General features: G+C 40.3%; 2 protein-coding genes across 11 annotated transcripts; one reads left to right on the top strand and one right to left on the bottom strand.

Annotated features, from left to right (window-relative positions):
- Window positions 1–484: 484 nt before the first annotated feature.
- On the top strand, window positions 485–14,632 carry LOC101739572 (uncharacterized). Of its 6 annotated transcripts, XM_062672678.1 has the most exons (10): window positions 485–815; window positions 1,656–1,808; window positions 4,884–4,949; window positions 5,478–5,571; window positions 6,319–6,502; window positions 8,013–8,234; window positions 8,874–9,023; window positions 10,321–10,392; window positions 13,740–13,865; window positions 14,426–14,632. In XM_062672678.1, exons 2-10 carry the CDS (start codon window positions 1,730–1,732, stop codon window positions 14,612–14,614), a joined length of 1,182 nt encoding a protein of 393 aa, XP_062528662.1. In that variant the 5' UTR covers window positions 485–815; window positions 1,656–1,729; the 3' UTR covers window positions 14,615–14,632. The 6 variants fall into 6 exon arrangements, 5 of the variants coding, with proteins under 5 accessions (XP_062528662.1, XP_021209014.1, XP_004922974.3 ...); XR_009975053.1 differs by lacking the exon at window positions 485–815 and having other exon boundaries at window positions 1,383–1,808; window positions 10,321–10,405; window positions 14,426–14,447; XM_021353339.3 differs by lacking the exon at window positions 485–815 and having other exon boundaries at window positions 1,386–1,808; window positions 5,498–5,571.
- LOC101739715 (putative uncharacterized protein DDB_G0286901) lies at window positions 14,116–18,158 on the bottom strand. Of its 5 annotated transcripts, none has more exons than XM_062672673.1 (8): window positions 17,694–18,158; window positions 17,195–17,341; window positions 17,062–17,114; window positions 16,892–16,977; window positions 15,853–16,823; window positions 15,459–15,759; window positions 14,547–14,721; window positions 14,116–14,452 (listed from the first exon to the last, which is right to left on the bottom strand). In XM_062672673.1, the coding sequence occupies exons 1-7, from the start codon at window positions 17,867–17,869 to the stop codon at window positions 14,635–14,637; spliced, it is 1,821 nt and encodes a 606-aa protein (XP_062528657.1). In that variant the 5' UTR covers window positions 17,870–18,158; the 3' UTR covers window positions 14,116–14,452; window positions 14,547–14,634. The 5 variants fall into 5 exon arrangements, with proteins under 5 accessions (XP_062528657.1, XP_062528658.1, XP_062528659.1 ...); XM_062672674.1 differs by having other exon boundaries at window positions 14,583–14,721; XM_062672675.1 differs by having other exon boundaries at window positions 16,892–16,947.
- Between the last annotated feature and the right edge of the window lie 309 nt (window positions 18,159–18,467).

Below are 18,467 nucleotides of genomic sequence, written 5' to 3'. Positions count from 1 at the left end.
TTTTTTTCATTTACTCATATTTTTTCGTTTAGATTTGCCGCCTGACAACGAGCAAATCTTTTTATTTTTTTATTTCTTAGATGAGTGCACTAGCTCATAACCCGCCTGGTGTGAAGTGGTTACTGGAGCCCATGGACATCTACAACGTAAATGCGCCACCCACCTTGAGATATAAGTTCTAAGATCTCAGTATAGTTACTCTAAGCCCTATTTTTTTAAATGGCTGCGTTCGTTGAGTAGATTATATTTCCAGGCCACTTCAATGAGGTCTTCGCCAGATGTTTAATAAGCATTACAATTCCTTATCCAAAAGAGTTTCGTATTGTCGAAATTGATTGACAGTTTTGACGGCAGCACGCCACGTGATAATAAGATGATTTATGATTATAATTACTAAACGTTACGAGCATCTGAGAAGCCTAGACCTAATTTTTCCAAAAAAAAAAACTATAGTTCTTTTAAAAAAAAACAGCGACGTCTTTTTCTTACTAGCTTACGATTTACTTTATTGAATATCAGAAATTCATATATGTTGTTAAATAGTTAAGCAAAGTTTTTATTGTGATTGTTGCCATTTATGGCACCCTAACTGTTAATTATTTAAAAACTGTGATTGCCTGTACACATATTTTACTATCTAAAAAATCACGGACATTCTCTTGGGATAGTTTTTTGAACATCAACCTTTATTGCTGTCTCAAATATTAATTTGTGTATATGTATATAATTATAATGTTTGTCATGATTCCTCAATGCGAAACCTAAGGCGCTGGGACTTCAAATTTGAAATTGTGATAATGGAAGCCCCTTGTATTGTAAGTGCCGCTAAGGAAGTAATTTTGAAAATTTCACCGCTAAAATAAAAGCTGAAGTGTTTTAAGTTCGTAATTTTCAAGAAGCACGAATTCATACTCATCTCTTAGCGTTATAGCTTCGGTTAGAAATAAAAAAACTTATACTTTAAGGGTATTTATCACTTTTGAAGGAAAAAATCACGAAATTCAGTATTAAAGCGTCACATTTATTTATTTAAATTTAGGAAAAATTTATTGAATCCATATATAATATTACTGTGATGTACTGTGTACTGTATCAGGCTACTAGTCCAGTACATTATCAAAGTTCTCATCTATATATTAATAAGTGAAGCAAAAACGTTGTATCCCTTTTTACGAAAATTGCAAAGACGGAGGAGTATGAAATTTTCCATATTTTTTTTAAATAATGCATAAAAGATACATTAAATCAATAACGAAAACATTACACTACCATGTATTTGACGCACACACGCATGCATACTATTTATTTATTGTCAAGCTTTTGTTCTTGACGTCTGTGGTCAAATTGAGAATAGATTAAATATTTTTTGTCTTTATTAATATTTTTCTATAGGGTAGTCTTGGCGAAATTTGTGATTTATGAAATAATCTTTGAAAATAGAATCATAATAGTGTACACAAGCTTACAATTTCAATTAATTATAGTCGAATTTCGACTACTGCGGGACCACTAGTTTTTCATTAAATCTTTAATGATCTAGAAATTTTTGTTATATCCTTAATTCTTTAGCACTAAACAAATTGAAGTTTTGTATATATTACGTAGCACATAACTTTATGCGTTATGAGTTTTAGATATTTAATTACATGTTTCAGATAAGCGATGCAACGAAATCAAAAGAATTTCACCGAACGCACATTATGAAGAGCAGCTAAAAATCATTTTCGGTATGACAAACACACGAAATGTAACTAACATTACTGTTTCGTCCGAAGACCGTGCAAAATTTAATCGGAATAAATCTAAAGGTCAGAGACGTTCGCGAATAATTTCTGTGGTGGTTGGTGACTTCATAAAACTGTTTTCTTGATTGGTCAAGGGCTTTGTTGTTTACTGCAACATGCGTAGGTTGCATTGCTTTTGACATTTAGAGGCTATTTCACAAGGGGCACGAGTGGGTTTCGCAGTATATGTAAGTACAATAATTGCGATTGGGATACCGTATTGACATTGCTTAATCGCGTTCAATGTTCAGTCATTAGAAAAACCTTATAGGAAATGGTTTTTCACCAGTAATTTAAGTGAAAATAGTTTCTTAACGTTTTGACTGTCATATAGGACACTTTATTTTTGAATTGCTTAGATAGGTGGACGAGCTCACAGTCGACCTGGTGTTAAGTGATTACTGGAGCTCATAGACATCTACAACGTAAATGCGCCACCCACCTTGAGATATAAGTTCTAAGGTCCCAGTATAGTTACAACGGCTGCCCCACCCTTCAAACCTGTGCTCTACGTGGCGCACTGATATAACTATATCGATATCTGTTACTGAAGCGCCGGAATGTCTTGTAGACTCTAGGAAAGACAAATCCGAAGATACTGATAATTAATCTATTTCTAAGAGACCTCAAAGACTAGAAAACAAAAGAAGCTAAAGTTAGGTAATCCAAGTGTCGTAATCTGTTACGCCGACGACACGTTGGTCGTGGCTCCGGGGAGGGACTTCCTGGAGTCTGCCCGTCTGGCGTGCGCAGGCGTGGCACACGTCGTCACAAGGATCCGACGGTTGGGACTCGAGGTGGCGCTCGACAAAACCCAGGCCCTGCTTTTTCACGGGCCGGGACGAGCGCCGCCTCTGGGTGCCCACCTCGTGATCGGAGGCGTCCGCGTCGGGGTCGGGGTGACCGGTCTTCGGTACCTCGGCCTCGAACTGGACTGCGCTGCGACGTCCGCAGCGCGCGATCGCGGTCAGGGCCATCCGAGGCTACCGCACCGTCTCCTTCGAGGCGGCGTGTTAGCTCGCCGGGGCGCCACCCTGGGACCTAGAGGCGGAGGCGTTCGCTGCCGATTACAGGTGGCGTAGCGACCTCCGCTCTAGGGGGGAAGGGCGCCCCGGCGAAGGAGTAGTTCGAGCGCGGAGGCTCCACTCTCGGCGGTCCGTGCTGGAGGCGTGGTCTCGCCGCTTGGCGGACCCGTCGGCCGGCCTCCGTACCGTCGAGGCGGTCCGCCCGGTTCTCGCGGACTGGGTGGGCCGCGACCGCGGATGCCTCACCTTCCGGCTGACGCAGATGTTGACCGGCCATGGGTGTTTTGGCCGGTACCTCTTTAAGATAGCCGGAAGGGAACCGACGGCGCAGTGCCACCACTGCGCGGACCGCGACGAGGAAGACACAGCGGAACATACATTGGCGCGTTGCTCTGGATTTGACAAGCAACGCGCCGCCCTCGTCGCGGTCATAGGTGAGGACCTCTCGCTGCCGCGCGTCGTGGCTACGATGCTCGGCAGCGACGCGTCCTGGAAGGCGATGCTCGACTTCTGCGAGTCCACCATCTCGCAGAAGGAGGCGGCGGAGCAAGAGAGGGAAGACCTTTCCGCACCGATCCGTCGCCGTCGAGCCAGGGGCCGGAGGCGGGAATACGCCCGTACGTCCCGGCCCCTGTAGGTAGCGGCCTCCCCCCGGTGAAGGTCAAGGGGCGACCTGAGGGGGTGAGGCCGCGCGGCGCGCTACCAGCACTCTAGCGCGCTGCCGTGGAGTGAATAGAGCGACCGGTCGACGGTGTATCGCGTCCCGACCCGGCAGGCTGGTTCTGGTCCAGCGGGGTATCCCGGGACACCAGCGGCACCGTCTGGGCGGCCCGACGGGCTGCCGTACCGAGACGCCCGACGTTTCAGAGCCTTCGATTCGCCTCGAAAGCTCCGTCGGCTGGGCGTCCTTGGGGTGAGCCGCGCCGTCTGGTTGTAGTGTTGACCGCGGTAGCCCCCCTACCTCATCCGGGTTCTGACCTCGGAGGGGATCGGACGTTGGGTGTAAGAGTGCAGGGGAGTCGTTTAGTGGGTGGGCCCTAAAATCCTTGGGCCCGCGGTCTGCTCACAACACCATGCAGATCGTGGAGTCTCACATACCCCGCGCGCCCCTTTTGCGCGGGGACCTCGTAGGAGGTTCGGCCCTCTAACCGAAAAAAAAAAAGAGGTAATCCAAGTGCTTTGTAACAGAAATCGATATATGTAATTACTTCTCAGTGCGCCGCGTAGGGCACCGGTGACCTACAGGGCAGTCAAAAGATTAACATACTGAAGAAAAAACACTGAGGTGAATTTTTTTTTTATTGCTGGATCGATGACACTCACAGCCCACCTGGTGTTAAGTGGTTACTGAAGCCCATAGACATTTACGACGTAAATGCGCCACCCATCTTGAGATATAAGTTCTAAAGTCTCAAGTATAGTTACAACGGCTGCCCCACTCTTCAAACCGAAACTCATTACTGCTTCACGGCATAAATAGGCAGGGTGGTGGTACCCACCCGCGCGGACTCACAAGAGGTCCTACCACCAGTAAAACTTGAATTTAGAAACTAACACTATAACACTAACCAGACTTGAATTTGTAATTTGTGCGATCTGCAGTAATATTAAGCGTATTGTGAGTCCTCACGCGTAGATTCCGACATCCTTCCTATTTCTGCCGCGAGTCAGTTAAACTTTCCGGCGTAAAAAGTAGGATACTTCGTATTCACGTCTCCAGAACCGTGTCAGCTTTAGTGTTGTGATACATGCGAGCTCTATTACTACTCAACACCAAGTGGGATGTGTGCTAATCGGGCAGATGCAAGCCAAAAAACAATACATTTTAGTTATAACGATTTTAAGTAAATAAGATCGAGGTGGAAATAGCACTGTATACGACGACTTAGAACAGAAAATAACCGCAAGAGTACTGCAACCGATGAAAATACTATAGTATCTTTTATTGTTTATTGCAATATCAATAAGCTGAATAGAATAATGGGTAGGTGGTTGTATGTAAATGAATATTATGTACTTACATGATTTATTTTTATACGACATTAAAATGAAATTTATGTTGTTTCAACTACAGACAGTCTAGAATTATTCGAAAAGACAATAATGGATTTACTTTATGGAGAAAAATGGAAAGAAAGAGGTATGTTAAAACTTATGTTCAGTCTACGAGATTAAATGAATATATGGTTACATATTACGTAAGCAATCTCAGCGTATATATTATTTTGGCCTATGACCTATGTCTCGCCTCGGATTTAATAAGGCTTGAGTTTATTATGGATGTAGTGCCTCGGGGAAGTTATGAGCTTTTGTAAGCACGTTTATGTCTTAAAGTAATAATAATATTTAATGAAATTTTCATTAATGAAGTTGTTAAAGTAAAACCTATGTTTTCGCAAGTTTAAAGCGATTGTAAATTTCGTATTAACGAAGTTTATTGATACCGCATCTTGAATGGTGGCGTCCGCCCAAACTCATTCTCACTCAGACTTTTACAGTTGAATTATAAGACGGCGATACTCCCTCGGTACTGCACGTTGAAAAAAATATTTACTTATCGACATTTTTCCTCTGTCGAGGAAGCGATTATCAAAGTTTATCTCAATTACAAAAACTCTAACAACGAGTTGTTTTCTCATTTCTCAATAAACTAAAGTTAAATGTTCAGCTGAAGGGTACTCCTTCCAGAAGAAAGAAGTTGGATCGGATGGACAAGTTCATCACGATGCCTTATTGCAATACCCATCGGGCCAAGTGAGACGGTGAGTATTTTTCTTATTGTTTGTTGAATTGACTGATCGGCAGTGAAATGGTTACCGTGGAGTGGAGCCCATAGACATCAACACCGTAAGCGCTCCTACATTGGACGTTCCAAGCCTCACGTACCTTTTACTGGTGGTAGGACCTCTTGTGAGTTCGCACGGGTAGGTGCCACCGCCCTGCCCATTTCTGCCGTGAAGCAGGAAGGCATTTCGGTTTGAAGGGTGGGGCAGCCATTGTAACTATACTGAGACCTTAGAACTTATATCTTAAGGTGGGTGGCACATTTACGTTGTAAATGTCTATGGGATCCAGTAACCACTTAACACTGGGTGGGCTGTGAGCTCGTCCACCCACCTAAGCAAAATATATATATAGAAAAACTCTTTAAGCTGAAACGTATCACTGCTTCACGGTATAAACAGACAGGGTGTTGGCACCTGTGTGCTTAGTTCCAGTTTTTTAAAGTTCACGATAGCGTAAAAGTTAACTCAAATTTGTAAGCAGTTGGAACAGCGTCCTTAGCGGCAAACTTAAGCAAACTTTCCAACTCCGTACAAATTTGAGTTAACTTTTACGCTATCGAGAACGTTAAAAAACTCGCACTAAGCACACTAACTTGGTATTGCATATTGCCCTATCACCAGTGAAGTCATTAACTTCATATAAATCACTGACTTCTATAATTTATTCTGAATATAAAGGCTATTTAATGTAAATAAATTAAAAGGTTCATCGTCTTGTTTCAGCTCCGAATTATTCTTCAACAGAAGTGCGGTTCATCTCCCTCCATCTGATTTTACGCCAGCCGGCCAGAATCTCCTCAAGATCACAAACGATTACATGCAGACTGCCGTGAATGCTTTCGCGATTTTTGTCTATGGAAATGTCAACGATATTTACCGTTTGCCTCCAGATTATGTGCTCCGTTCTGTGAGTCAGAGTCGGAGTAGTATTATTTGCAAAATAATTATTTAAACATTTTTATAAGCCGTTCATTGGTAGGCGAGTAACTTTAGAATGGCTGTATGTACGGACTTGGAATCGTTAAATTTACATAATAATTCGAAGAAGGTTTTTAGTAAAATAAAATTTGGAAAAGTTTCTTGGAAAATTAGTAAATTCGAATTAGTAAAATCGTCAATCGTAGATGACTCAACGAATTTATAGAAGTCGGTTGTGTAAGCTAGTTTTTTTTTTTTTTTTTATTGCTTAGATGGATGGATGAGCTCACAGCACACTTAGTGTTAAGTGGTTACTGGAGCCCATATACATCTACAACGTAAATGCGCCACCCACCTTGAGATATAAGTTCTAAGGTCTCAAGTATAGTTACAACGGCTGCCCCACCCTTCAAATCGAAACGCATTACTGCTTAACGGCAGAAATAGGCAGGGTGGTGGTACTTACCCGTGCGTACAAGAGAGATCCTCTTACCACCAGTAATTACGCAAATTATAATTTTTGCGGGTTTGATTTTTATTGTATTGTAAGAAAAGCATGGGGTCCACGGTGTTAATAGTTATAAATATTTTATTGACAGATAAGAGGGAGAAGAGGAAGAATAGAAAGATTATCATTTGGATAACATCAAAGCACCCCACGCTTTTTGACAATAAATTAATTTTCTATTTTTTAGTTTAGTTTTCTATAAAAGCGTGTTGTTTAGTTTATGTATCATTGTGTGTCATAAATTATGCATTTAGTGCATTTACATTAATCTAGGCAAATACACAGTTACCAATTTGCTCAGTGAAAAAAAGAAGGCGCTCAAATGAATTTGTTGTATTGACTGCCGAAAGTCTAACTGTTTCAAATATTAAATAGTCATCGGTCTCTTGTGAGTCCGCACGGGTAGTTACCACCACCCTGCCTATTTCTGCCGTGAAGCAGTAATGCATTTCGGTTTGAAGGGCGGGGCAGCCATTGTAATTATACTTGAGACCTTAGAACTTATATCTGCTCCTTGGTGCGTAATATACTATTTAAGGACAGAAATTAGCTCAAGTTCAAAATGTGTGTTTGAGAAGTGGGTAAGGGGTAAGACTTTTTTTTCCTACCTAGTAACCTCGAGGTGTTATTCTAGATTCACCGTAGTAGGTGAGCTCACAGGGCTCAAACCAGGAGTCTTGCTAACACCGGCCCTAACAAGAGCAGTGCTTCGCAGAATATACCACCGGATTGGAAACGCAACCTACTGAGAAGATCCGACGAGAAACTCAGTGGGCTGTGTCTATGGGTTAATTTACTCGTCGAGCCCTTCGTCGCAAGCGACGGGTACGGCGAGAACGGTGACCGGTGCTTGAGGTACCTAAAAGCACCGTTAATAGATCGGGAGGATCCGTAATGACGTGCTTAGGGCGACGTCGACTGTTTACCATTCGGTCCACAGGATCGGGTATGTTTGCAAGAAGTTTTCATATCAAATCATATACTTTTTCAGGCGCGAACAATAGCAATGCTACAGATACCGCTCGAAAAACTCGTTGCTACTTGGTATGTCGTTAAACAGGACCGGCCAACGTCGACTATTTCGTATCGCGTTTTAGAATTGTACAGACCGCTGTTTAAGCACTTGAGCGGACGAGAAATGGCCAAATTGAACCTAAGCGATGAGAGGATTGTGTACTATATCGGTACACATTTGGATCTTAATAGACATCAAGTAAGAGTACAGTGCTTAGTGCGAGTTGTTTAACGTGCTCGATAGTGTGTTAGCCCAATTTTGTAAGCAGTTGGAACAGTGCCCCTACCGGCAAACGTAGGCAAACAATCCCATTCCATACATGAGCTAACTTTTAGGCTATCGAGAACATTGAAAAACTCGCACTAAGCACACAGCTTTTAAATCTCTAATTAGAGGACGAGCTCACGACTAGCTTGATGGTGTATAGTCACCGTCGTTCATGGACTTCAGGAATACCAGGGGAACAACGAATCTGCTGCCTACCGCACAGGATTTTGGTCCGATCCTGTAGTAGATGCATTCGTGAAGTAGCTGCCCTAGATCCGTTAGGTCTTCTGAGGCGCTCGGGCAGCTGTAAGCAAATGGTGAAACTGGAAAGGCCTCCCGATTACCAGTAATCCTTCCTTACTAAAAACAAATTAAAAGGATTTTGTCTAGACGAATGGTACGTGGTAAAAATAAACTCTGGAACCCGTATGTGGAAGAATGCAATGTTTCCAGGTATGTAGTTAGGTAATTCTTCGGCTGTGCCTGGTGGTAGACAGGCGACTGTCATCTTGAATAAATCAAGCATTCTTTTTCCGTTTTTTTTTATATATCTAATTGTTCTGCGATCAGGTCGGAGTCATAGCGAACCGCTACATAGAACTGAACCCAAATTGGACTAAGCCGAAATATTTGAACTTAATGAATAACCTTTTATGTGGAATAGCGCTTCCGCTGATGCGTAATATACAAGAAACTACATATCTACAATTATCAAGTCAGGTTAGTTCTCAACGTTATTTAAGAATTAGTATTGACCTTAACAATGTATATTCAATTAACCAAACGTATATAGCAAGTGCCAATGTATCTAAGGATACAGTCATATACGTTATAGGTATTTAATCTGTATTCACGAACGATCTCTATGATGAAGAAAATAACACCGTCACAAATGGCATACCATATGCTGGCAGGACTTCTTGTAAGTACTTCTTACTGCCTTTTCTGCAGGAAAGCAATCTTGGATTCACATTAATTCACACCACCCCCGATTACTCTCTTTAGACAACCCATACCCTGGGCCAGGAAGGTAAAGTACCTGGGCGTTACCCTGGATGCATCGATGACATTCCGCCCGCATATAAAATCAGTCCGTGACCGTGCCGCGTTTATTCTCGGTAGACTCTACCCCATGATCTGTAAGCGGAGTAAAATGTCCCTTCGGAACAAGGTGACACTTTACAAAACTTGCATTAGGACCGTCATGACTTACGCGAGTGTGGTGTTCGCTCACGCGGCCCGCACACACATAGACACCCTCCAATCTTTACAATCCCGCTTTTGCAGGTTAGCCGTCGGAGCTCCGTGGTTCGTGAGGAACGTTGACCTACACGATGACCTGGGCCTCGAATCTATCCAGAAATACATGAAGTCAGCGTCGGAACGGTACTTCGATAAGGCTATGCGTCATGATAATCGCCTTATCGTTGCCGCCGTTGACTACTCCCCGAATCCTGATCACGCAGGAGCCAGTCACCGTCGACGCCCTAGACACGTCCTTACGGATCCATCAGATCCAATAACCTTTGCATTAGACGCCTTCAGCTCTAACACTAGAAGCAGGCTTAGGGACCTCGGTAACCGTACTCGTCGAACTCGACAAAAAGTTCGCCGTGCAACCTAACCCATGAATCAGCTCGCTGAGTTTCTCGCCGGATCTTCTCAGCGGGTCGCGATTCCGATCCGGTAGTAGATTCATTCGCGAAGCAGCTACTCTTGAGCTGTTAGGTCTCCTTCGGAGGCGCTCGGGTAGCTGTTAGCAAATCCCACCTCTCCTGGCTGAGCCTTTGCTCGCCCACGTGTCCTGGTGAAACTGGAAAGGCCTCCGGGCCACCAGTAATCCTTCAATCATAAAAAAAAAAAAAATATTTCACACAAACAATTTTAATCTGAAACGTATTTTTTTTACACTTTTATAAAAGTTTACTTGCGTTTCGAAATGTAAAGTGGTTTTAGAAACAAAAATTATCGTTATTAATCAATCAGATTGTATTACATGTTCGATGACAAAAATCAGGTATTTTCCCACATACGAGCGTGTGACCCGCTACAAAAAAGATTTTACTTGGGAAAGATGACCAGAAGTCAGGTAGGTATTGACGGTGAGAAACAAACAATATTACGATTGTTGTTTTAAGAAGTGATTTAAAAATTCAGAAGCAGAGAGCGGTTTGTCTGACAGATCCAAACCCGATCCTGTGGACCGAATGGTAAACAGTCGACGTCGCCCTAAGCACGTCATTACGGATCCTCCCGATCCATTAACGGTGCTTTAGGTACCTCAAGCATCGGTCACCGTTCTCGCCGAACCCGTCGCTTGCGACGAAGGGCTCGTCGAGTAAATTAACCCATAGACACAGCCCACTGAGTTTCTCCCCGGATCTTCTCAATGGGTTGCGTTTCCGATCCGGTGGTAGATTCTGCGAGGCACTGCTCTTGCTAGGGCCAGTGTTAGCAACACTCCGGTTTTCTCCGTGCCCCGTGAGCTCGCCTACACGTCAAGGAGAAGCTGAAATAGCCTCTCACGGCCTGGCCACGGGGATCGGCGGTGCGAACAGCGAAGCGGTGGACGAGGCGACCATTCGCGCAGCACCGTTTGCAGGCCACGGGTACTCACGTTCGCCGCCGCGACTAGTAAGGAAGTCCGACAGCGAAATGTCAATATCGAAATTATCTCGATATTGCTTACAAATTAATAGCTTTTTGGTTCAGGACCTATTATTTGGAAAATATTGTGAAGTACATGATTTGTATAAGAATCGGAGTATACCTAAAGATGGAGAATTCCACAAGAAGTACGAGAAATACTTTGGGTGGCTAGACTTCCAAATAGCTGGTCTAGCTAGTATTTCAGCAATTTTTTTTTTATTGCTTAGCTGGGTGGACGAGCTCACAGCCCACCTTGTGTTAAGTGGTTACTGGAGCCCATAGACATCCACAACGTAAATGCGCCACCCACCTTGAGATATAAGTTCTAAGGTCTCAAGTATAGTTATAATTAGGAGTGGGTAATATCGGTTTTGCCTCGTATCGAATCGTATCTATATATCGAGGATCAATATCGGATATTGAATCTATATATTTTCTGAATCTATATATTGATGGATGCTAGTAGATTTTCTCGATTCATGATATTTGAGATTTGAAACGATACGCTGATATAATATCGTAGTAGATATAGATTTAAGTCAACGTTATACGGTTGGTTTTCTGATATCAATTTATAATATGATCTTAAAGTAACAAAAAGAACATGAAAATAAAAATATCAAAAAAACTTTCCTTCATGCTTTTACCAGGCTTAGGACTGGCTACATTATTTTCAGTTTTTAGTATTTTATGTCTTAATTTAAAATTACAAAATATACCAAAAGAGTGTAGATTTCAAAAGTTTAATACAAACACAAGAAATAAACTCAATTATTTGGATTCAACTAAAAATAGAAAAATGTGTACTTTAAAAATCAAACACAAAAAACTTTTAAGTATTTATAAACACTTGTCCAAAAATTCTAGTTCAAGGTCAAAGCGCGTGAAATTAAATTCAACGATGCAAATAGGCTATACTGCATTCAAGTTAGGGTCGAAAGTTGAAACTTCTTTCCTAAATTGTATCCTGCTGATACGCTAAGAATAATCTACAGACATATGGACTTAAATATAAGGTTTACAATTGTATGGATAATGCCTGTTTCTGTTTCATTCATCACATGATATCCCTATCGTGCGCTCACTCACTCTGGCCGATTCGATACGAACCAAACGAATATTGCTGATATTAACGAATCGGTACGATATGCCGATGCGCATCACATCGAGCAATATCGTGTATCGGCTGATATCGAAATATAGATTTCGATTCACGAATCGGTCCGATATGGCGATGCGCATCACATCGAGCAATATCGTGTATCGGCTGATATCGATATATAGATTTCGTGCGGGGCGATATCGGATTCAACGATATTGCTGCGATATATAGATATTGAATCTATATACGATTTATATCACCCACTCCTAGTTATAATGGCTGCCTCACCCTTCAAACTGAAACGCATTACTACTTCACGGCAGAAATAGGCAGGGTGGTAGTACCGACCCGTGTGGACTCACAAGAGGTCCTACCACCAGTAATTACGCAAATTATAATTTTGAGGATTTCATTTTTATTACACGATGTTATTCCTTCACCGTGGAAATCAATCGTGAACATTTGTTGAGTACGTATTTCATTACAAAAATTGGTACCCGCCTGATATTCGAACACCGGTACATCGCTCAACACGATTGCACCGGACGTCCGTTAGGCCACGACGACTTTAAAAATATAAATAAAAAAATAAATAAAAAATAAAAAAAATTCGGCGTTAATTTTTCGCGGCGAAAACAACTAAACTCATTTAATCACTGCACTATTCGCCGCGACTACCGCTCGACTCCGTGGCTCGCGCCGTCCGTATTCATGCATTTGTTTTGCTCGCCCGCCGCATCGCGCGATTCGCTCGGTACATTTCGCCGGTCGCTTCGCCGGTCGCCGGTGCGCGTGGCTTGTTAGGTACATTTCTATGCGCTTGTTTTAGTCGCTAGACGCTTCGCCGTTCGCACCGCGCGAATATTCGTATCGGCGAATGTCCCGTGGCCAGGCTGTCAAGGCTATCAGCATAGGTAGGAACAAAAAGAGAGACTTGAGTTGGTTTTTTTTCTACCTAATTATTGGTAGTCTAAGGGGCTCTCCCAATTTCGCGCGGATCGGCAGATGAGCTCATGGGCTCAAAAATGAGAAAATTGTTAACACTGGCTCTAGCAAGAGCAGTGCTTCGCATCACTTCTGCATCGAAATCGCGGCACACTGAGAAGATCCGGCGAGAAATTCAGTTGTTTAGTTCCGTGTTCTATACCGTATGTACTACATAAATATTCTTTTTTGAGATTACCCCGCCGAATTATTGTTTATCATCAGTATTTGATGTCTCAGTACTCGGCGGCAGGCAGCGATTTTGCTGTGCCCCTGGGATTGCTGACGTCCATGAGTGACGGTAAACACTCCCTATCAGGCGGTCGTAAGCTCGTCTGTCTACCAAAGCCATTAAAAAAGATCCACAGCCGAAATCGAACTACCTGGTACCACTGTGTACGTTGATGTTGCCTTGTACCATCAGGCCTTCCGACTTGAGATATCTTTACACAGTTGACATTTCTTCAAGGAGTTTGCTGATGCCCATACATGAAAGCCACAAAAAAGCTAAGCTTCCTAATACGGACGGTTCGATCTTATTTTGCTTTGTCAAAAAAATATCAAAGGAAAGTTGGTATGTAACTATTCAACATATACCATGGAGTTAATAAGTACCTACTAACTCTATGACATATACATATAAAAGCGCCTGGTTAAATTCAAGTAATATGTAATTTTAGACACTCGTAAATTTTGTACAGGTGTATGGTAAATCGTTTAGCTGGGGCGCCCGTGATGTGTCTCATTTAGGATTGCTGTTGATGGAGCTCGACGGGACGGATTTTAGTGCGATAAAACCTAAGGCGATGTCTGGTTTCACACCGCACGTAAGTTGAATACGACCGAACTGAGAAATCATTAGTACACTTAACCATCGACATCGTCAATCATGTAACGATGGAAAATGACGAGAGATCACCAATGGTTTCTATTTTTTTTCTCGTCGCTGGTCAGGAGAGCTCACGGCCAACCTGGTGGTAATTTGTTATTGCATATGACGTCACAACGTAAATTCTGTTGTTCCCTTGAGACTAGCTCGAAGACTGAATCACATACTATGTATAGTATTTACGCAAATTGTAATTTTTGCCACTTTGATTTTATTGCATGATGTTACATATTAATTTTGGAATTCATTCGTGAAGATGACAAAAGCACATATTTCAATTTTTTAAAAAATCGGTATCTGCCTGCGGGATTTGAACACCGACATGGTTCATCGCTCGATATGAGTAAACTGGGCGTATTAAATTTTAAGCCACGATGACTTCAAAACAGTCAGTTGACTTTGTATCAGCAATAAAGTTTCTTATTCATTTCACCAAACATTTAATTCTTCAGAAGTGCCTACGTCATAATTTCTTACCAATTCCACATTTCATTCCAGGTACTGCAGGAGATGCCTGTTTCGACTCTGAAACACATAACAAAGGCACAAACCCGTTATTTGAGCCATAAATGTCAAATATTACTTGCCAAAAAACTGAAAATGTATGAAGAAGACCAACTTTTTACATTCAGTAGTGCTTCTTTTATAGCCATACCAATATATATTATCCTCATTTTAATTCTCTAATGACAAATTATTACAAAATATTATGTTTTATTTGTAAAGCGCTTTATAATGTCCAAAGCAGGAAAATGTAATGAATATCGTCCGTCTTCGTGACATTTAGATTCCAACTACAAAAGAAAATAGGTTAAAATCAATTAATTATCCTTGATGATTTTTTAGGATATAAATGGACAAACAGGCTCATAGACAACTTTGCTCTAGTCCATCTTGAACAAAGTAACAGAAATAAGGTTGTTGTTTCTAATTAAGTTTGAGATACTAAGTCAACCTTTGAATTTACTTGAAGGCAGATTGCCGTTACCTACCTATACAGACCCACTACAAGCTTCAGCACCGGTCATCGTTCTCGTCGAACCCGTCGGTTGCGACGAAGGGCTCGGCGAGTAAACTAACCCACAGACACATGCCCACTGAGTTTCTCGCCGGATCTTCTCAGTGGGTCGCGTTTCCGATCCGGTGGTAGATTCTGCGAAGCACTGTTCTTGCTAGGACCAGTGTTACCAACGCTCCCGGTTTGGGCCCCGTGAGCTCACCTACTAGTTAAGGTTACGCTGAAATGGTCTCTCAAGACCACCAGCTTAAGTAGGCAAAAAAAAACTTCAACACCAAATAAGATTAGAATGATGTCGGTTTGGAGCGTTTGACTATTCGGATTTACAAAAACAATAGTTTCTCAGATGGTTTGAACCTCTGTGTAATGGGAGGTTTGTTTCACTCTCTGTATTCAAATTATTTTAAATATAATCCACAGGTTGTTTCAATTTTATTCATTAGTGTTTACTTATATTCCGAAATCCTAGTCACTGTAATTATTTAACTGTAAATTAATTATCATTGAACATACCAATACACCACACCATTGAGTTTGTGTACATATACTTAAAGGATTTTGAAAAATATGTTTGTCGGTCATGGTTGTATCCTTAAAATGTATTTCATTATTAATAGGTACAGATGATTTGTTATTCTGTTTGATCACTTGTGTATCTTCTGTAGGTATATCTTCATTTTTGGGCTCAGTAATGTTTATTTGATGTATGCTTGTTTCATTATTTTTAAGATCATTTAAATTTTGTACTGAGTTTTTGGCTGGCATAGTTTGTTGAGATTCTTCATAGATGTTAGATTGACATTCAGTAAAATTTCTGTAAAAAGAAAAATCGATGGTTTGTTTCGACAAATTGAAATGGATATGAAATATAATTTTAGTAAGTTGAAAAAAATTTATATTTCATTACTTATTCCTCGGCAATAGAATAATATACTTCTTGTTATTGCCACAAAAGCAAGCATTCGAGTTCTGTGGAACAGCAAGGATATATTCACAAACAACAAAATGGGAATTATGTTCTGTTAATACTTTTTCAACATTCATATTAGCTTTCGGTGTGTCTTGAAAAATAATTGCATTCAGATTAGTTTGGGAACCTTGCTCTATAACTGCTGTTGGATTGTTCGATAAACATTTACGTTGAAGGGGCTCCAAATTGACTCTAGGGTCGTAAGTTACATACTCAATATTTGGCTTGTAATCTGCATTAACACTCTCTATACTAGATTTGTGATTAGGAATGTCGGGCTTTCTGAGAATAAGACTAGTAGATGCCACTTTAAGATCTGTGATAGCTTCTTTATACGATTGGCCGTTCGATGTATCTAAGCTGTTAGATTTTGCCATTGTTTTTCCACGGTGTTCAACATTTTCTTCTTTATCGATTTCAAGTCCAGATGGTATTTGGATGTTTTTATTGTTGTTAAAATTTTGTGATTTGTCTTTTCCAATGTTATATTCTTCATTTGCTAAATTGTCGTCTGTCATCAAGCTCTTGTTACTAATATTCATTAATTGAGTTGTAGATGTAGTTTTATCTTGAGTAGACATGTGGTCAATTAGAGGTACTTCAGCAGTTTTATTTTTGTTGAGGTTTTTAATTGCTCTTAATTTGTTTACCTGATTCTTATTACAATTAGCCAGTATGAACCCCCTTTCAAAGGATTGTATGGGTAACTTAGAGTTTCTTTTCAATATATTTAAAACATCTCTTTTGTTATTTACACTGTTATTTTTAGCTAATAAACGTGATGCTGGATTTGCCCGTTTTAACTTCATTATTATTTTATTCTGATTTGGTTTCCCTGTATTGGTTCCATTTTTTAAGTTATTTAGATAAACCTTTGTTGTGTATTTACTATCATTTATTATTTTGACCTACAATTTTACAAAACTTTATATTGGGTATATCAACTTTGTACGGTCCTATGAGATTAAAAACTTACGTTTTCAACAGAGTCAATTTTCCGTTCTTCACACAGGTCATTAGAAATATTATTTTCTGGAAAAATAACAAGCACGTCTATATCTTCTGTAAAGAAACAAGCATTTAATCAGTCTTTTCTTTTAAATAGTGACAATAATGTATTATAAAAGCCAATCTGATGTTCTTTACCTGTTTTATTTTCAATACGACCATTTTTTCTTGCCTGACTTTTTTCCCAAGACCTAAAAACACACACAAATCGAATCTATCGTTTATTAATTCATTGGTTTACCAGTAAATAGTCTGGTTCCGAAAGTCATACCTCGAAGCTTTAACTAGATATTTTTCATAACCGGTATTTACAAACGAGTCTTTGGGCTTCACAGCAACATAAGCAGCTCCGTTGGATAGTCGTAGGGGGTTTTCTATTTTCACGCCTTGTACCGTATACAAATCAATCATTGAATATCTATAATAATATGATATGAAAAGTTACAACAATGAATTACTATTACATAATGTTATTTTAAAACCGAAAGAAGCTAAATTTGAACTCATGTGGGTTACGTAGTTCCTTAGAAAAATTTATTCTTTGGGATTTAAGACCCGGAACAGTAAAGTTGCTCAGTAACATCATCTTCTCATTCTCGTTCAATGCTATTATTCTCCTAGAGTGCTATGTAACAATATAGCTATAGCTATAGCTTATATGTTCTTTTATTTAATCTTACTCACACTTTAAAGTTTAGAAATTATTATAATTGACTACTTCTATTTCGTCAATACATATTCTAAATTTAGATTAAACTAGTTTTACTTACAAAGATCCATACTGTGATTTAGCTAAAGACTTCAACGTAGTGTTCCACCAGTTTAGCTCCTCGCTTTGGAGGTGATATTTTCTGGGTGGCGTAAATTCTTGTCCGTTGTTGAATATAAAAATGTCGATCGTTTTCCAGTCGCTTTGAGTGCAAGGAATTTTGGGTAGATTGGACATTATTAACCATGTCAAACCAAACCATGCATCTAGGGTATCGCAAATATCGTTAGTCAAATTAATTGTTCACTCGTAAATTTTAAATCAAGACAGTAATTTTAACTGAGTTAAATCGTCTACAGCATAAAGATGAATTGATTTTGAGTAATTCATTTAGTTTTTTGAACAATCAGATAATTGTAATGTCGCATTCTTATATGTTTTCCAAATTTCCAAATACGCAATTTAATTATAATTCATTTGGATGTAACATAAATGCTTTGCTTGGTAGAATATACGACAGATGTGTCACCACAGTTTGTCAGATGCTGTCAAATTTTTTTTATACGAAGCAAAACTGGCATACAAAGATTGATTCATATTTTTTAGACGAATAGAACAAACTCACGGTTCATGTGGCATTATTCGATTTTTCGGGCCATTATTGTGAAGCTCACCACCAACACCTGAAGTGATAATCACAACCACTCTGTCAAGAGCGATACCTACAAATAATAATAATAAGAAGAAGAAGGTGCATTAGACACCAAAACATTAGTTTGAAGTTTCAATAATATTGTAATAGTGCATTTAAATAATAGAATAATGTTGAGAAGGT

This window comes from Bombyx mori, chromosome 15, assembly GCF_030269925.1.
Source record: "Bombyx mori chromosome 15, ASM3026992v2".
Classification (NCBI taxonomy): Eukaryota; Metazoa; Arthropoda; class Insecta; order Lepidoptera; family Bombycidae; genus Bombyx; species Bombyx mori.
This window is presented reverse-complemented; position numbering and strand designations above follow the sequence as displayed.

What these genes read in the sequence shown, in the direction of transcription:
- LOC101739572 (XM_062672678.1), top strand. Translation starts at nt 1,730, where the DNA reads ATGACAAACACACGAAATGTAACTAACATTACTGTTTCGTCCGAAGAC. An exon ending in AGAAAAATGGAAAGAAAGAG is followed by an intron (nt 4,950 to 5,477) that starts GTATGTTAAAAC and finishes TTAAATGTTCAG; the next exon opens with CTGAAGGGTACTCCTTCCAG. An exon ending in GAAAGATGACCAGAAGTCAG is followed by an intron (nt 10,393 to 13,739) that starts GTAGGTATTGAC and finishes AATTTTGTACAG; the next exon opens with GTGTATGGTAAATCGTTTAG.
- LOC101739715 (XM_062672673.1), bottom strand. Translation starts at nt 17,869, where the DNA reads ATGTCCAATCTACCCAAAATTCCTTGCACTCAAAGCGACTGGAAAACG. An exon ending in AAATCACAGTATGGATCTTT is followed by an intron (nt 17,342 to 17,693) that starts GTAAGTAAAACT and finishes ATATTATTATAG; the next exon opens with ATATTCAATGATTGATTTGT. An exon ending in ATTCTATTGCCGAGGAATAA is followed by an intron (nt 15,760 to 15,852) that starts GTAATGAAATAT and finishes TTCTTTTTACAG; the next exon opens with AAATTTTACTGAATGTCAAT.